This window comes from Podarcis filfolensis, assembly GCF_964270895.1.
Source record: "Podarcis filfolensis genome assembly, chromosome: 6".
Classification (NCBI taxonomy): domain Eukaryota; kingdom Metazoa; phylum Chordata; class Lepidosauria; order Squamata; family Lacertidae; genus Podarcis; species Podarcis filfolensis.
In genome coordinates, this window is record NC_139609.1 from 77606185 (window position 1) to 77620228 (window position 14044).

The 14044-nt window shown below is 43.2% G+C and overlaps 1 protein-coding gene across 2 annotated transcripts in view; it reads left to right on the top strand.

The window, feature by feature from the left end:
* The first annotated feature begins 5408 nt into the window (after positions 1 to 5408).
* Positions 5409 to 14044, top strand: part of ADA (adenosine deaminase) — a 31511-nt gene continuing 22875 nt past the window's right edge. The window contains exons 1-2 of one of the 2 annotated variants that reach the window (XM_083619056.1): positions 5409 to 6011; positions 13452 to 13513. In XM_083619056.1, the coding sequence (XP_083475182.1) occupies positions 5976 to 6011; positions 13452 to 13513 (98 nt within the window). In that variant the 5' untranslated portion in view covers positions 5409 to 5975. Of the gene's footprint in view, positions 6012 to 7809; positions 7865 to 13451; positions 13514 to 14044 lie in introns of those variants that run through there. The other variant, XM_083619057.1, reaches the window with a different exon arrangement.

The window sequence follows — 14044 nt, forward strand, 5'->3', positions numbered from 1 at the left end:
ATTTTGTGGTACACATTACAATTTCTTAGATTTCCAAATGTGCTCCCAGGTCCAAAATAATTGGGGATCCCTGCCCTATTACTACAATACCACATGTGCCTATTCAGAAGTATGTTCCATGTGTTCAATGGGGCTTTGTTCCCTGGAAAGTGTGTATAGAATTGCAGGCCAATAGGCATTTATACCCCACTGAAAAAGACAGCAAGGTTGAGAAGCATCTAGCAACTAGAATCACTACTCACTATTTGATGACAAGAACCAAATAGGCAAAATGAACAACGCAGATGTAGTGTTTCTTACTGTGGGGGTAGAATCATAAAGGAGAAAAAAAATAGTGTGGTTTGGCAGTTTGTAATACTATGCACAGCATGCTGAAGCAGTGCAGCTGAAGCAGCATGGGAAAAAACCACCATAGCAACTCTTTTAAGTTAATCATGTCACAAAATCTAGGGACTTCCTTGTCAACCTTTCAGTGCCCACTTGTGGTTTCCCCAAAAAGGCGAACTGAAACCACATCTATTTACCCAGCTTTGCCGGAACCTGCCTGTCCTATGCACCATCAGTCATCAGTCATCTGTGAACTGTAAACAGGTTTCACATGAGTTTGTTTTAAGCATTCACAAGAATTAGATACAAGCGCCCCATACAGCAAGGTTAAAAACTTAGTCAGATGACAAAAGCTACAAAGCAGCCATGCACACATTTAGTCCCTAGAGCACACTCTCCAGAATGGCTGCACCTTTCACTTGACAAATTGGGCCCCGCAAAGGCTTAGGCCACAGTGGATGTGTAGATCTTCATGGTGCTGCAGGTAGAGCTGTCACTTATGCACCCCCACCCTCAAAAAAGGGGGTGGGGAGAGGAAAGGGGAAAGGGAAAAGCAAGCACAAACTTGCATAAAAATTGCACACTATTTTAGAATTTAAAAGGAAACGCATCTCGCCATAGTGTGGAAGATCTTCGTGCCTGCTTAGTCTGCTGTCCAGGTACAAATTGCTGACAGATAACTTCAAGGTCCCTTCTGTTCTCTCTTCTGATGTTTCTTTAATCTTTAAATTGGACATGGACTACTAGGCATCCCTTCAAACAGAGAATGCCTTCAGACAAAGGGCTGTTATCTGACAGTTCCTCAAACAGAGGCACATCATCTGTAAAACAGGGGTGACGACAACCCTAATACAGAACTTGTACGCCCTGCAACAGACTAATAAGGCTTCCCTTCTAGATCCCCCGCCAGCAATTGTGACATCAACAAAAACAAAAATGCCAATGAGTTCAGTACAAAATTGGATAAATGTGTGTATTTTTATAACTATTTTTGTTATTATTTATTATTAAAGCACTGACATCCTTGTGAGCCTGAAACACCATCCAAAACCATTAACGAAGGGAATAATTCAAAATACAGACTAGGCTAGATGAGCAATGTGTAACCAAATTTCTTTAGTTTTTGAGCTTCTTGTTAAAATGGCAGCTGCTAATTTTTATTCGTTTAATTTTTTTTAAAAAATGCTTAGTCTGTCCCTCAAAGCAAGGCTAGATACACTAACTCAATTTAAAAATAACACCAGTCAGCATTATAATATAAAACAATAGCAGATAAATGCAAAACGAAAATAACATCTTAAAACTATAGCTCTATTACTTCCTGCTACTCAATATCAAGTTAAAATCCTGCCCAAGTCCACACTGAGCTCTGTGCAAGGCTGCCTTTGAAAGAACTGGAAAATTTATGCTGGTACAAAATGCAGCAGCAAAAGTGCCGGCTAGAATCTGGTAGAGCAATCACATAACACTAACGTTGCATCAGTTTCATTGGCTGGGTCTCTATTTGCTTTTGGGCCCAATTCAAATGGTAATGATTTTTTAAAAGCCTAGGACCAAACCACCATCTTCAATTGGAGCCAGCCTCCTATCTCAGATCTTCACAGTGGTAATCCTGTTATAAATTCTTAATGTTGGAGATCGAATGGGCGGGTATGCTTTTGACCCTTTCCCCCTTTCCCCCTCTCTTCTATCTCCATGCTTTTACCCTTCTTGTCCATGGCTTCCCCAAACAATTTTGTTTCCAAAGTACAGTGGTACCTCGGGTTACATACACTTCAGCTTACATACGCTTCAGGTTACAGACTCCGCTAACCCAGAAATAGTGCTTCAGGTTAAGAACTTTGCTTCAGGATAAGAACAGAAATCAACTTTATTGATTTCAGGAATGAGAGGCATTGGCTTAGGCATTGGTCCTATCGACTATCCAGCTCCAGCCCGTTTGCTGAAGACCGGGAAGGGTTAACACCATAAAGGGGGAATCCTGCTGAGGGACGTCAACTAGGAGCTCCCCCGGGTCACCGCTCGGGGGTGTGCCTTAGGCCCACACCTCCATAGGCTTCGGACAGGGCCACGCCCCCCGGAGTCCTTTATCGGACCACCCTTCGCTCTTTGGGGGGAGGTGATGGCGTTTCCTCCGCCCCCACACATTCTCTTAACCCCTTTTTACCAATGCCTAACCGCTACTTACCAATGCCTACCGCCAATGCTGAAGAGTTGTGACGAGTTGCTACGAGGTAGGCGAAAAACCAAAAGACCGAAAAATCGCCAATTGGGAAAAAATCCTACCATGCCCCTTGCGGCGACAGACTGAAGTCCATAGCAAAGTCAGAAGCCTACCTAAAGGGAGGGTGGGAAAACGTGAGTGCTGGCTGGCCAAAGAGGGCGAGCCCCGGCCGCGCCGGCCCTAAATAGGGCCGGAAACGCCCCCCCCAGCCACGCGATTGGCTGGCTGGGTGAACGACGCGGCCGGGATTCCCCTGCTCTCACGGGGGCTGCAACCCGGCCCCCGCGCACGAGGGGTGGGCATGAAGCCCGCAACCCCACCTCCTAGGCCAGGTCCGGAAGTGGCTATGCCATTAGGCAGTTGAATGTGCATGCAGGCTCCAGGAATGGCTGTAGCTGCTGATCAAGTCATAGTTGGTAAAAGACCTTTCTAGCCACTGAGGCTACCTGAGCTTCCAGTGACAGAGCTGGATTCAGAAGCATCCCCAAACTGCAAACCCGCTCCTTCACTGGGAGTGCAACCCCATCCAATTACACAAAACTCATCCTTAGATCTAACTGCTCTTTGCAGTTCTGGTTTGTAAAGTATGCTCAAACCACAGTTCCATCATTCAGAAACTGTAATTAAACTGTAGTTTAACAAACCTGACAGTCTGAAGTTTATTTGAGTTTACAAAGGAAGAAAGGAAAGGAATCATGTGATGCATTCCTGATCATAATTTGCTGAAGCAAGGATGCGATGTATGAACACAGTCTTTGTGTTATTTGTTTAATTTGTATTCCTGACATTTGCGGGGGGTGGGGATCTCATCTTAATTCTTGAAAACGAAGAACAAATCTAGAAAACTGGATATTTACATTTAGCAGAGAAAAACTCAGAAAAAGCTTTTATTAATTTGAACTAATTTGAAGTTTAGTTTTATTCAAATGCCTTATGTTAAACATCAGAAACAAACTATTATGTGGGTAATAATAATAATAAAAAATTTCTATTTATACCCCGCCCTCCCCGGCCAAGCCTGGGCTTAGGGCGGCTAACACTGAATATAAATACAGTAAAAACATTAAAAACAAAACAAAAAATAAAACAGTTGATTAAAATATAAATTAGAATACAGTTTAAAATGCAGTCTCATTTTAGTGGTAGCCCATAGATCAAAGCCGTAAGGGGAGAAAACGCCAAGTATTCACCGGGGCCAACTATCCATGCTGGTCCTACATGGGCCAGCAAGAAGAGCCGAGGAAAATTTTATATACAAAATCCCATATAAGGGATTTTTAAATAAATCATGAATTAATCAAGCTTGACATTTTTAGCGCTCACTTAAATTGTAACTACTACTTTTTGTGTTGTTGAATGTGCAGCATCAAACCTAAGTCAAATACCTCATTGTACATTTGTGTACAGAGATTAGTTCAAACCTGTTCATCTAGTATCATGGCAGGTGATATTTGCAGAATGTTGTCAGTGCCATCAGTATCTTAGTCTTTTCTTCTATATGAACGCATGTAAAAACTTGTTTTGGATCTAAGGCAGTATTAACAGTTATAGGAGTTCCGTTTTAAGCTTCCTTACCTATTGCAGACAGGAATGCTACCTGTTTTTCAGACAGGGGTCATGTGCCTCGTTTAAACTGGAACCATTGATGGTGATGAATGTATGTAATTGTTTGGAAGTGATTGGAGGGTGGAGGGCAGTTAATGGATTGAGGCTGAATCCTGACAAGACAGAAGTACTGTTTTGGGGAAAGCGGGCAGGCAGGTGGGGGGGGGGACTCCCTGGTCTTGAATGGGGTAACTGTGCCCCTAAAGGGTCAGGTGCACAGCCTGGAGGTCATTTTGGACTCACAGCTGTCCATGGAGGTACAGGTCAAGTCTGTGTCCAGGATGGCTGTTTACCAGCTCCATCTGGTACGCAGGCTGAGACCCTACCTGCCCACAGACTGTCTCACCATAGTGGTGCATGCTCTAGTTATCTCCGCTTGGACTACTGCAATGCGCTCTGTGTGGGGCTACCTTTGAAGGTGACCCGGAAATTACAATTAATCCAGAAAGCAGCTGCTAGACTGGTGACTGGGAGTGGCAGCCGGGACAGCATAACACCAGTCCTGAAAGACCTACATTGACTCCTAGTAAATTTCCGAGCACAATTCAAAGTGCTGGTGCTGACCTTTAAAGCCTAAACGGCTTCACCCTGTATACATTGTAGAGGAGCGTCTCCACGCCATTGTTCAGCCTAGACACTGAAGCCATTCTTCTGGCGGTTCCCTCACTGCAAGACGTTAGAGAACCAGGCAGAGGGCCTTCTAGCAGTACTTCCTAAGAGATGTCAAAGAGATAAACAATATTATTATTATGAGTCTCTTGCTCTGCCAGCTGAGCTATCCCAATTTTACAAATTACAGTTGTAAATTTCTTATGGATAGTTTTAGCTTTTTTTGTAAACTTCTTTGGGTTTTTTTCCCCCTGCAATCAAGCAATACAGTCATACCTCGGGTTACAGACACTTCAGGTCGTGTTTTTTCAGGTTACTGACGCACCAAAACCCAGAAGTAACCTATTCCCATTACTTCCGGGTTTCGGTGGTCGCGCATGAGCAGAAGCACCGAATTTCAACCCGCGCGTGCGCAGACATGCCGCTGCGGGTTGCGAACGTGCATCCTGCAAGGATCATGTTCGCAACCCGAGCGTCCACTGTATATGTATAACAATCAATCAATCAACCAATCAGTCAAGTCTGTTCCAGATGAGGCTGGGAGAGACCCCCGCCCCCAACCCAGGAGAGCTGCTGCTGCCAGTCAGTGCAGACAATCCTGAGCTATGGCCTCAAGGCAGGCTTGCATGTTCCTAACCGAACTCTGCACATGCTCAAGGATGGCGGGAGTATTAACCTGATTTTGTGTGCCTCTCTGGCTGGGCCTGCCCACCCTTGCAAAGGCAAGGTGAGGAGACCGCCTCGGGCGTCAGGACCCGCAGGGGCAGGAGATCCTGATGTAGATCTTTAGTCCCTTCTGGTCGCTGGTGCAGCTGTTCATCATTCACCCTTTGACTGGTAGGATGGGGGCGCCATTTTGTGGCGCCAAAATGCCTTGGGCCGGCCCTGCTGTCTGGCATTCATAACCTGCACTGAACCCTAGAGGTGTGGTTGGTGAGGAAAAAAACTCTGTATGTGTGTCAGAGATGAGCCGGCTTCGTAACTCTCGAAGCCCTGACAGCCCTGGCCGCGACCGGCAGCGTCTGTTACTGGCAGGGAAGGGTTGTTGTTTTTTCCCGGTCGCCTCAGCCGCCCTTCTCGCTGCCTCACACACCGGGCGGGCCGGTCCCAGAAGAGACCGCTGGGCGGAGCCAGCCCTGCAGGAGAGCAACAGGCCGGGCCGGCGGCCACTGAAGCCCGGACTGGCGGAGGAGCAGGAGGAGGCAGCAGCATGGAGAACAGCCCGCGGGTTTTCGACAAGCCCAAGGTGAGAGAGCTGGGCGTCCCAGAGCTCGCCGTCAGCTCAGGCGGCTTTCCCGGGCCGCTGAGGGGGCGACCGCCCGCCGCCGGGCTCGCCTTGCCCAGGCACCTCCGCGGACCTGCTGGCTTCGCCAGGGGCTCTTGCTCGGCAGGAAGCCCCACGGTGCTTCAGCGGGACTTACTCCCAGGGAAGCGCGCCTGGCGGGAGGATCCCTGCCCGTGCTTCCCTCTCCTGCCCTTCTCGCTCTGCCGGAGCAACTCCTCCCCACCTTCATTCCCCCCTCAACGTTATTTCTGTTTTTCTTGCCTCTTTCTTGCCTCGGGGAGGTGCCCGCTTCACCTCTCCCTCAGACACCCGTTCCCAGAAACGGGGTCTCTGAAACAGATGACCCAACTCCCCCCCCCAAAAAAACCCCGGTGGTATTTTGTTGTTTCGTTACTATTCGCTGCTTTATAAAGGTAGGTGGGCTTCCCCGCTCTGCCTTATCTGGGGAAACCCCAGCCAGATGGGCGGGGTATAAATAATAAAATTATTATTGTTGTTATTATTATTATCATTATCATTATCATCATCATTATTATTATCTGCCCCCTTCGCTTACCTCTGTATAACCACCTCTTTTTATTTCGGCTTTCCCCACTTTATTTGCACCCCACTCCCAAGACCCCAGTTCCCTTTCAATTCCTGCCTCTCCCTCCCATCACCCTATTACCTTTAATGTTACCTGCCTTACTGCTCCTGCCTGATATACCTAGGCTCCCCTGGGAAAACGATGGAATAGAAATTTAATACATACATACATATATATATATATATATATATATATATATATATATATACACACACACACACACACATACATACACACACATACAGTATAGCAAACTGCCTATTCTCCCCCACCTTCTTCCTATCTCTTGCATTTTATCTACCGTTGCACATGTTCCTGCTGCACCTTGCCTGTTCCTGCCCTAAGTGTCCTCTTGCCTTATACATCAAATGATAACATTAGCATTGCTACTCCTATGACCTTTAGCCCCGCTTTGGGCATCCTGTTTGTAGGTCTGCCCAGTTTCTATCACTGAGCGTTACACAGAAAACAAGATTTTGCTTATCGGTTACGGCATTTATTTTCCACCGAGGAGCTCAAGGATGCATGGGGTTGTCTTCCCTCCTCATTTTAACATTCCAACAACCCTGTGGGGTAGTTTAGAATGAGAGATAGTGACTGGCCCAATAACACCCAGTGAAACTTGTGGCTGAGTTACTCATTATTCAGAGCTTCCTGATACTGTACTTCTGTCTTGCTCATAGATAAGTGCTGTTTTGGCCACGTCAGGATAGGCACTCAGATTTCAGTACTGATACAGAGAGTGAGCAAACAGTATCTGGTTCATCAAAGTGTTTTTATGGTGCGACTTCTGCTTTTGTCAGTAATTCAAGGAATGTAGTCTGAATCTGATTGCAAGCTAGACAAGTGTGACCTAACTCTCTCTCTCTCTCTCTCTCCCCCTCTCTCTCTCTTTCTCTTACTACCCTTTGGGTAGTAACATGATCTGAATGTATGTTAAGACATTCATGAGTACTGTCTCCACATGGATGCATACATCCACATTTTATAAGGGGAAGTCAATGGGTGAAAATTTTGCTAAATTGCAGTATGCTTTTTTTTGGTGTATTTTAGCAGCTCCTGCAACCTGAACTGCACACACCAACTTTAAGCATATAACTTTGCACAAATCGTTTAGTAAAACAGCACTTTATTCTTTATTTATATCCCACCTTTTTTCTTCAAGAAGCTCAAGGTGGTAGACATGGTTCTCCCTCTCCTCATTTGATCACCACAACAACTCTCTGAGGTAGGTTAGACTGAGAGGCACTGACTGGCACAAGATCATCCAGGGAGCATCATGGCAGAGCAGGGATTTGAACCCTGGCCTCTGAGCTCGTAGTCCAAGAGTCTTATCGACTAATAATATATAGATCTAATCCATTTAGCACTGATGAACTTGCATCAATTGCTGATGGCACTACAACTTTTTGCTGGAACCAGCTTATTTATCTTCAACAAGGCTCAGCAGAAAGAAGTAGGAGTGTTTAACAAACAAAAAACCCTGGAAACTACTTCAATCTATGCAGTAATCATATGGGTTGTATCTCTGACACTCGCCTTGTTTAACATTCAGTGACAGCACATTCTTGCTAGTGAGTAAAGTTCCAAACAGCAGGGAAGTTCCAAATGATGAGGAAGTTAAATATGCAATGCTGAATTGCAATAATAAGACATGAAGTAAGTTTAAAAATAGCTTTTCTTTTATGATTCATTGCCGTTTTGAGACACATTATCTTCACATTTTTGCAGAAATCTGATAAAACAAGATTTTACATATTTACGAAATAAGTTGTGCCATTAGTCATTACTTAGTGGGAGTAGTTAAACTTAGATCCAGATATTATGGTTAAAATGAGTTGGGGTAGTTTTGTGTTGTGCCAACTCATTTCATCCCTTTGTGGGTTTCTTCACTGCTCAAACTCAACTTAATTCATTAAATAATAAAGTTCACACAAATTCAGTGAAACACAACCTCTTTTAAAAAAATATTGGTAGCAGTGATATTACTGCATCCCTAAAACAACATTAATTTAATTTAATTTATTAAATTTATATACCACCCTTCATTACAAGATCTCAGGGCAGTTCACAAGATAAAAACACAGGTTAAAAACAGAAATACAGGGTTAAAATAAAAACTACAAAACAATAACCCTCTCCCACAAACACATTTTAAATACTAGAATATTAATCAGCCAAAGGCCTGGTTGAGGAGAAAGGTTTTTGCCTGGTGCCTGAAGATATATAATGAAGGCGCCAAGTGAACCTCCCTAGGGAGAACATCCCACAAACAGGGAGCCACTACATAAAAGGCCCATTTTTGTGTTGCCACTCTCCATACCTCCTATGAAGGAGGCACATGAACATCTGGTAATCTTTTGTAACACTTTTGAAATAAGCTGAAACATTGACAACCCTTAGGAAACTGACTTTTACTGTAATGGTGCAATTGTCTGGACTGCCTTTCTCTGACGCTTCAGACTCCAAATAATATTATAATGATGACACTCATGATTGATTACAAATTTCAATAGGATATTGGAAGAGGACAGTGCCATAAGTTTGTCAGCCCTGGTTCTAAATCATAAGATAAACCTTATTGTATGAGATCAAAGGTCCATGTAGTTCAGCATCTTGGTTTATGTTAGTGACCAGCCAGATGCCTTTGGGAAATCCAGAAGCAGGGACTACAGTATTCTCTAAGCAGTTTATTATAATAAAAATGTTGACCCTAGTTTCTTAAGAGCACTTTGCCCTCCCTAAGTAGTCTCATTGACGTCACAGACTGAGGAGGAGTCATCTGCTTTCTTCTGATAAGTGGCATCAGCTGGAAGAGTTTTGGTAGTTAAGTTCAGTATGCATACTGAAGAATTTGCAGTATCAGGCATCAGTGCTCCTTGTTTTATTTATATATAACATCTAAGTGAGTTCTTGGTCTTTGGCTCTGAATTTGTTTATGAAAAGATAAACAACAGAGGCATAATAATCATATGGTGAGGCTTTCAGACTTGTACTGAAGATAGACAATTGTTTGGTTACAGCTAGGAGAATTTCAACAATACTGCTTTTGATCCTCTTGATCCTTAACAATATTGCTCTTGATCCTATTCAGAATTGGATACGTTCAATGGAACACAGTTTGTGAAATTTTATTTCGGGAATGCGTCATCTAGAAACAAGCAAAAGTTTATTCTTGCTTCAGGAGTATTGTTTTTACCCGTAAATAAATTTAATTGGTGGATTAATTAACTACCCAGCTGCATTTCTAACCCCATTTACCTGGAAATAAGACCAGCAGAGGGACACGGGGGGCGCTGTGGGTTAAACCACAGAGCCTAGGACTTGCTGATCAGAAGGTCGGCGGTTCGAATCTCCTCGACGGGGTGAGCTCCCGTTGCTCGGTCCCTGCTCCTGCCAACCTAGCAGTTCGAAAGCATGCCAGTGCAAGTAGATAAATAGGTACCACTCCGGCGGGAAGGTAAACGGCGTTTCCGTGCGCTGCTCTGGTTCGCCAGAAGCGGCTTAGTCATGCTGGCCACATGACCCGTAAGCTGTACGGCGGCTCCCTTGGCCTATAGAGCGAGATAAGCGCCACAACCCCAGAGTCGGTCACGATTGGACCTAATGGTCAGGGGTCCCTTTACCTTTTTACCTAAGACCAGCGGAATTCTGTATGACTTATTCTGAGTTGCCATGGTTAGGATTACACTGCAAGATTTCTTTAATTGGATGACAGCCATCTATCATGCTTACATTTTTATTGTTAGAAAATACAGCGTGTCATAGATTTGCAGTGCAATGAGCCAAATTTTATTAATGAAATAATTTTAAAAGCAAAGCAATGTAATTAGAATAATTCCACTAAATATGTTTAGTCTGAAAAAGTTATGAAACAACATTTTGGGATCAAACCTAAAATCATATGCATGTTTCCAAGTATCTGATAAGAATAATTTATTAAAATTCAATGTAGCAAATTAGATTGTAAATAATAAACATGTAATTAATAAATTAGATAAAATAATAAACTGAGCTGTACCGCATTTCTCTCCCAATTTTGAACCATCCATTTATTCCAGAGAGATATGTGGTAGCTGGGACAGGGCAGTTCATTTGCCATTTTCTCCCTGCTGAGATGTGTTGATAGTGGTTCCAGAAAGTAATGTCTGAACAGGCTTCATTTCATTGGGTGGAGGGCATTTTTTTCAAGCTTTGTGGTGCTCCTTTATACCATTGAGACACCCAGTCATTGTATCAATGTAAGTATGTGGTACAATGAGTCAGTGAGCCTGGCTGCTAACCAGAAGATAGTTGGTTTGAGCCCGCACAGGGACAGCTGTGAGCAGGATTCCTGCATCGCAGGGTGTTGAAATAGATGACCCTCAGGGTCCCTTCCAACTCTACAATTTTAAGATTCTACCAGGTCATTTACAATGCACTGCTCTTCCCAGTATAAAAGGTTTGAAAAGAAGTCTGTATGTATTTGTCAAGCTGTAATTAATGAAACTGGTTGAGTGGGAAGAAGTATTCTAGAGTAATGATAGTGTTGTGGACTTACTGTGAACTTATTCATCTACTAAAACCCTTGAGGCGTTGCAACAGCTTGTTGAACACTAGCATTGCTATGATTTCACTTGGTTGCATGAGTGTCTTGAGATCACTTTGATCCTTTCCCAGGGAGTGTAGTACAATTTTATCCATGCCCTATAAATACCATACCTCAGCTTGTACCAGTTTCTTTTGTTAGGAGTAATGACTATGTTTTCGTCTCATAAATCAGAGGCTTTCTTTGCTACTGATCTGAAAATACACTTATTAGTGAGGGGCAATTCAGTACAATAGATGTCAGGGAATCAGAGTAGTCCCCCATTGGGCAGAAACATATTAGAGAAGTCAAGAATTGGTTTAACCTGCTTTATATAATTAGGTTTTAGTAATAAAGTTACTAGTAATAAAACAATTTAATAACATGAAATTAAAACACATCTAAAATTTGTACAAATTTTTACAAGGAACTATAAGAAAATAAATTCTTAATGTAACATAGAGATCTTATGTACTGCGCAATCCTAATGGTTTGTCAGAACTCTCACAATGTGCAGCTTGGTTTGTATGAGGTTTGAGCAGTTTTCTTTTTTGTGTACAGCAGTTGAAGCATTGCATTGTGGACTTATCAGATCTAGACCAGATCAGGCAGTCTGATAGATTATACCTTCCATCTCTAGCAGCTTTTGCTATGTCAGAGGAAGGCGTTGGAATTTTGAGTACAGTATATCTTAATATGAGCCTTCTGCAGACTCACTGACTTACAGACAGGGTTATTGTCATGTACATAAGGAGCCACTCTGGGTTCTTTTCGGAGGAAGGGTGGGATAGAAATTTCAGAAATAATACGTTGGAAACAAAGTCTGCTACTTGTTGCTGAAGTGTACCACTATTCTTAAACTATCTCAGGGGTCAGCAACCTGCGGCTCCGGAGCCGCATGTGGCTCTTTTACACCTTTGCCGCAGCTCCGGGGCGGATACTAGCGAGGTGAGGAGGCGCATTGTGCGCCCCGACACTCCCCACTGTGGCGGGCGCTGTACTGGCTGTGACGTCGTATGGGGGCGGTGCGTGCGTTAGTCACGCACCGTCCCAACGTCACCTTCCCGCCCGCCCGCCCGCTACATTGTAAGGGGCATGTACGCTGGTCACTGCATTGAAAGGGGGCATGTACACTGGTCACTGTTTTGAAGGGGAGTGAAGAACACACACACACAAAAAGGTAACTTGTTAATTTAACGTTTATTTCTATGAGGAGGAGTAATTCTGAGGGGTCAAACAAAGAAATAATAAAAAAGGGACAAAAAAGTTATTTTTATAATGACGAGTTTTGCGGCTCCCAGTTTTTTTTTCTTTGGAAACGGGTCCAAGTGGCTCTTTTTGTCTTAAAGGTTGCAGACCCCTGAACTAGCTGAATACATTCTATTTTGAACTCACAACCCTGGGCTGCCTGGATTGGGCATATTATAGTGAATAGTGTTCTGTTCTCTCCACTTTTCTGAGTGGTGAGAAGTTCAGCATATACTAGGTTTAGTTTTCTTTGGAAAGGGGTCACTGGAAGTGTATGGTGTTCTGTAATATTTTGAGTGTATTTACAAATATATAGGTTGGGTGTAGGGGAAGGCAGGGCTCAAACATTCCAAGATCAACTGCTCTCACATCAGATCTCCAGAGGGAGAATGTCAGCACTCCAAAATGCTGTTAGCTTGCAAAACCCAAAACTCACAGACATCTCTTTACCACAAAAGGAAATTACTAGTGCACTCATGATGAGCTATGCTGCTTTTTACAAACAGGTTCAAAAGAGCGTCCATAATAGGCGTTTTCATTGGGAGCAGGCAAATGAAGCAAATCTTGGAATCTGATATGTTTGTGGCTTCTTCCTTCATAAGAAGCTGCTACGCAACCATCAGCCAAATTACTATCCTCATTTTATTTGTTTAGATTGTGTTGTGTAAGCAGGCATTATGCAGAGATCAGAGAGTAAGAATATTTGGTTCTCTTTTTACATCTGAAATTTTGACACTGAGAAGTTGTTGCAATTGCAAAATAAACCAGATGCTTTGGCTAGTAAGTTTCTTTTACGAAAGCTTATCATTTCCCTATGCTGGTTTTAAATGCTACCAACTTTCAAGTTGCTTGTATTTTGGAGGATGGGGGGAGAGAGCTGCTGTGCTAAACTAAAAACTACGACTGCATGCATATATCTGTCAGAAATGTCATTTTCCACTCTTAGGTCACAAGGGCTTTAATGTATATTACTATTCACATTCTTTCAACTGTTTTGCAGGTAGAACTTCATGTCCACCTAGATGGAGCCATTAAACCAGAAACCATTTTATACTTTGGCAAGTGAGTGAGTGGTTTGGGGTGGTGTTTTTCCTTTTTATTTTTTCAGAAGCTCATGCTTAGTCTGAATTGTTTGCAAAATGTTCCTTGGTCATTAATGTCTCCAGGATAAAAGCAAATGAAACATCAAAACCTTTGATCAGGCTTCATTACTTGCATTTTGTTAGTTTAATGCAATTTTAGAGAGTAAGATTCCACCTAATTGTTATAGAACAACTAGTGTGCTTTGGTAAGGGAAATACATCAAAAGCACAGTTTTGTGCATGTGTATGTCCCACTGTGTTCAATAGAGCTTATCCCCAGGTAAGGGTGCATAGGATTTCCCCTTCAAAGTTTGCAAGCTGCAGTAGTGGCATGTTTCTCATCAACTATCCCTCTGCAATTATTTCGAAATCCATCCCCAGTCAGGAAGGTGGGGGAATCTGGGAGTCAGAGACAGAAAAGAATCAAGCAAGCTAAGAAGTGTGAGAGAGCCTGATTCTCTGCAGAGAACTAAAGAGTCTATTCAGAATCAAGACTATCACTGATTGGTAT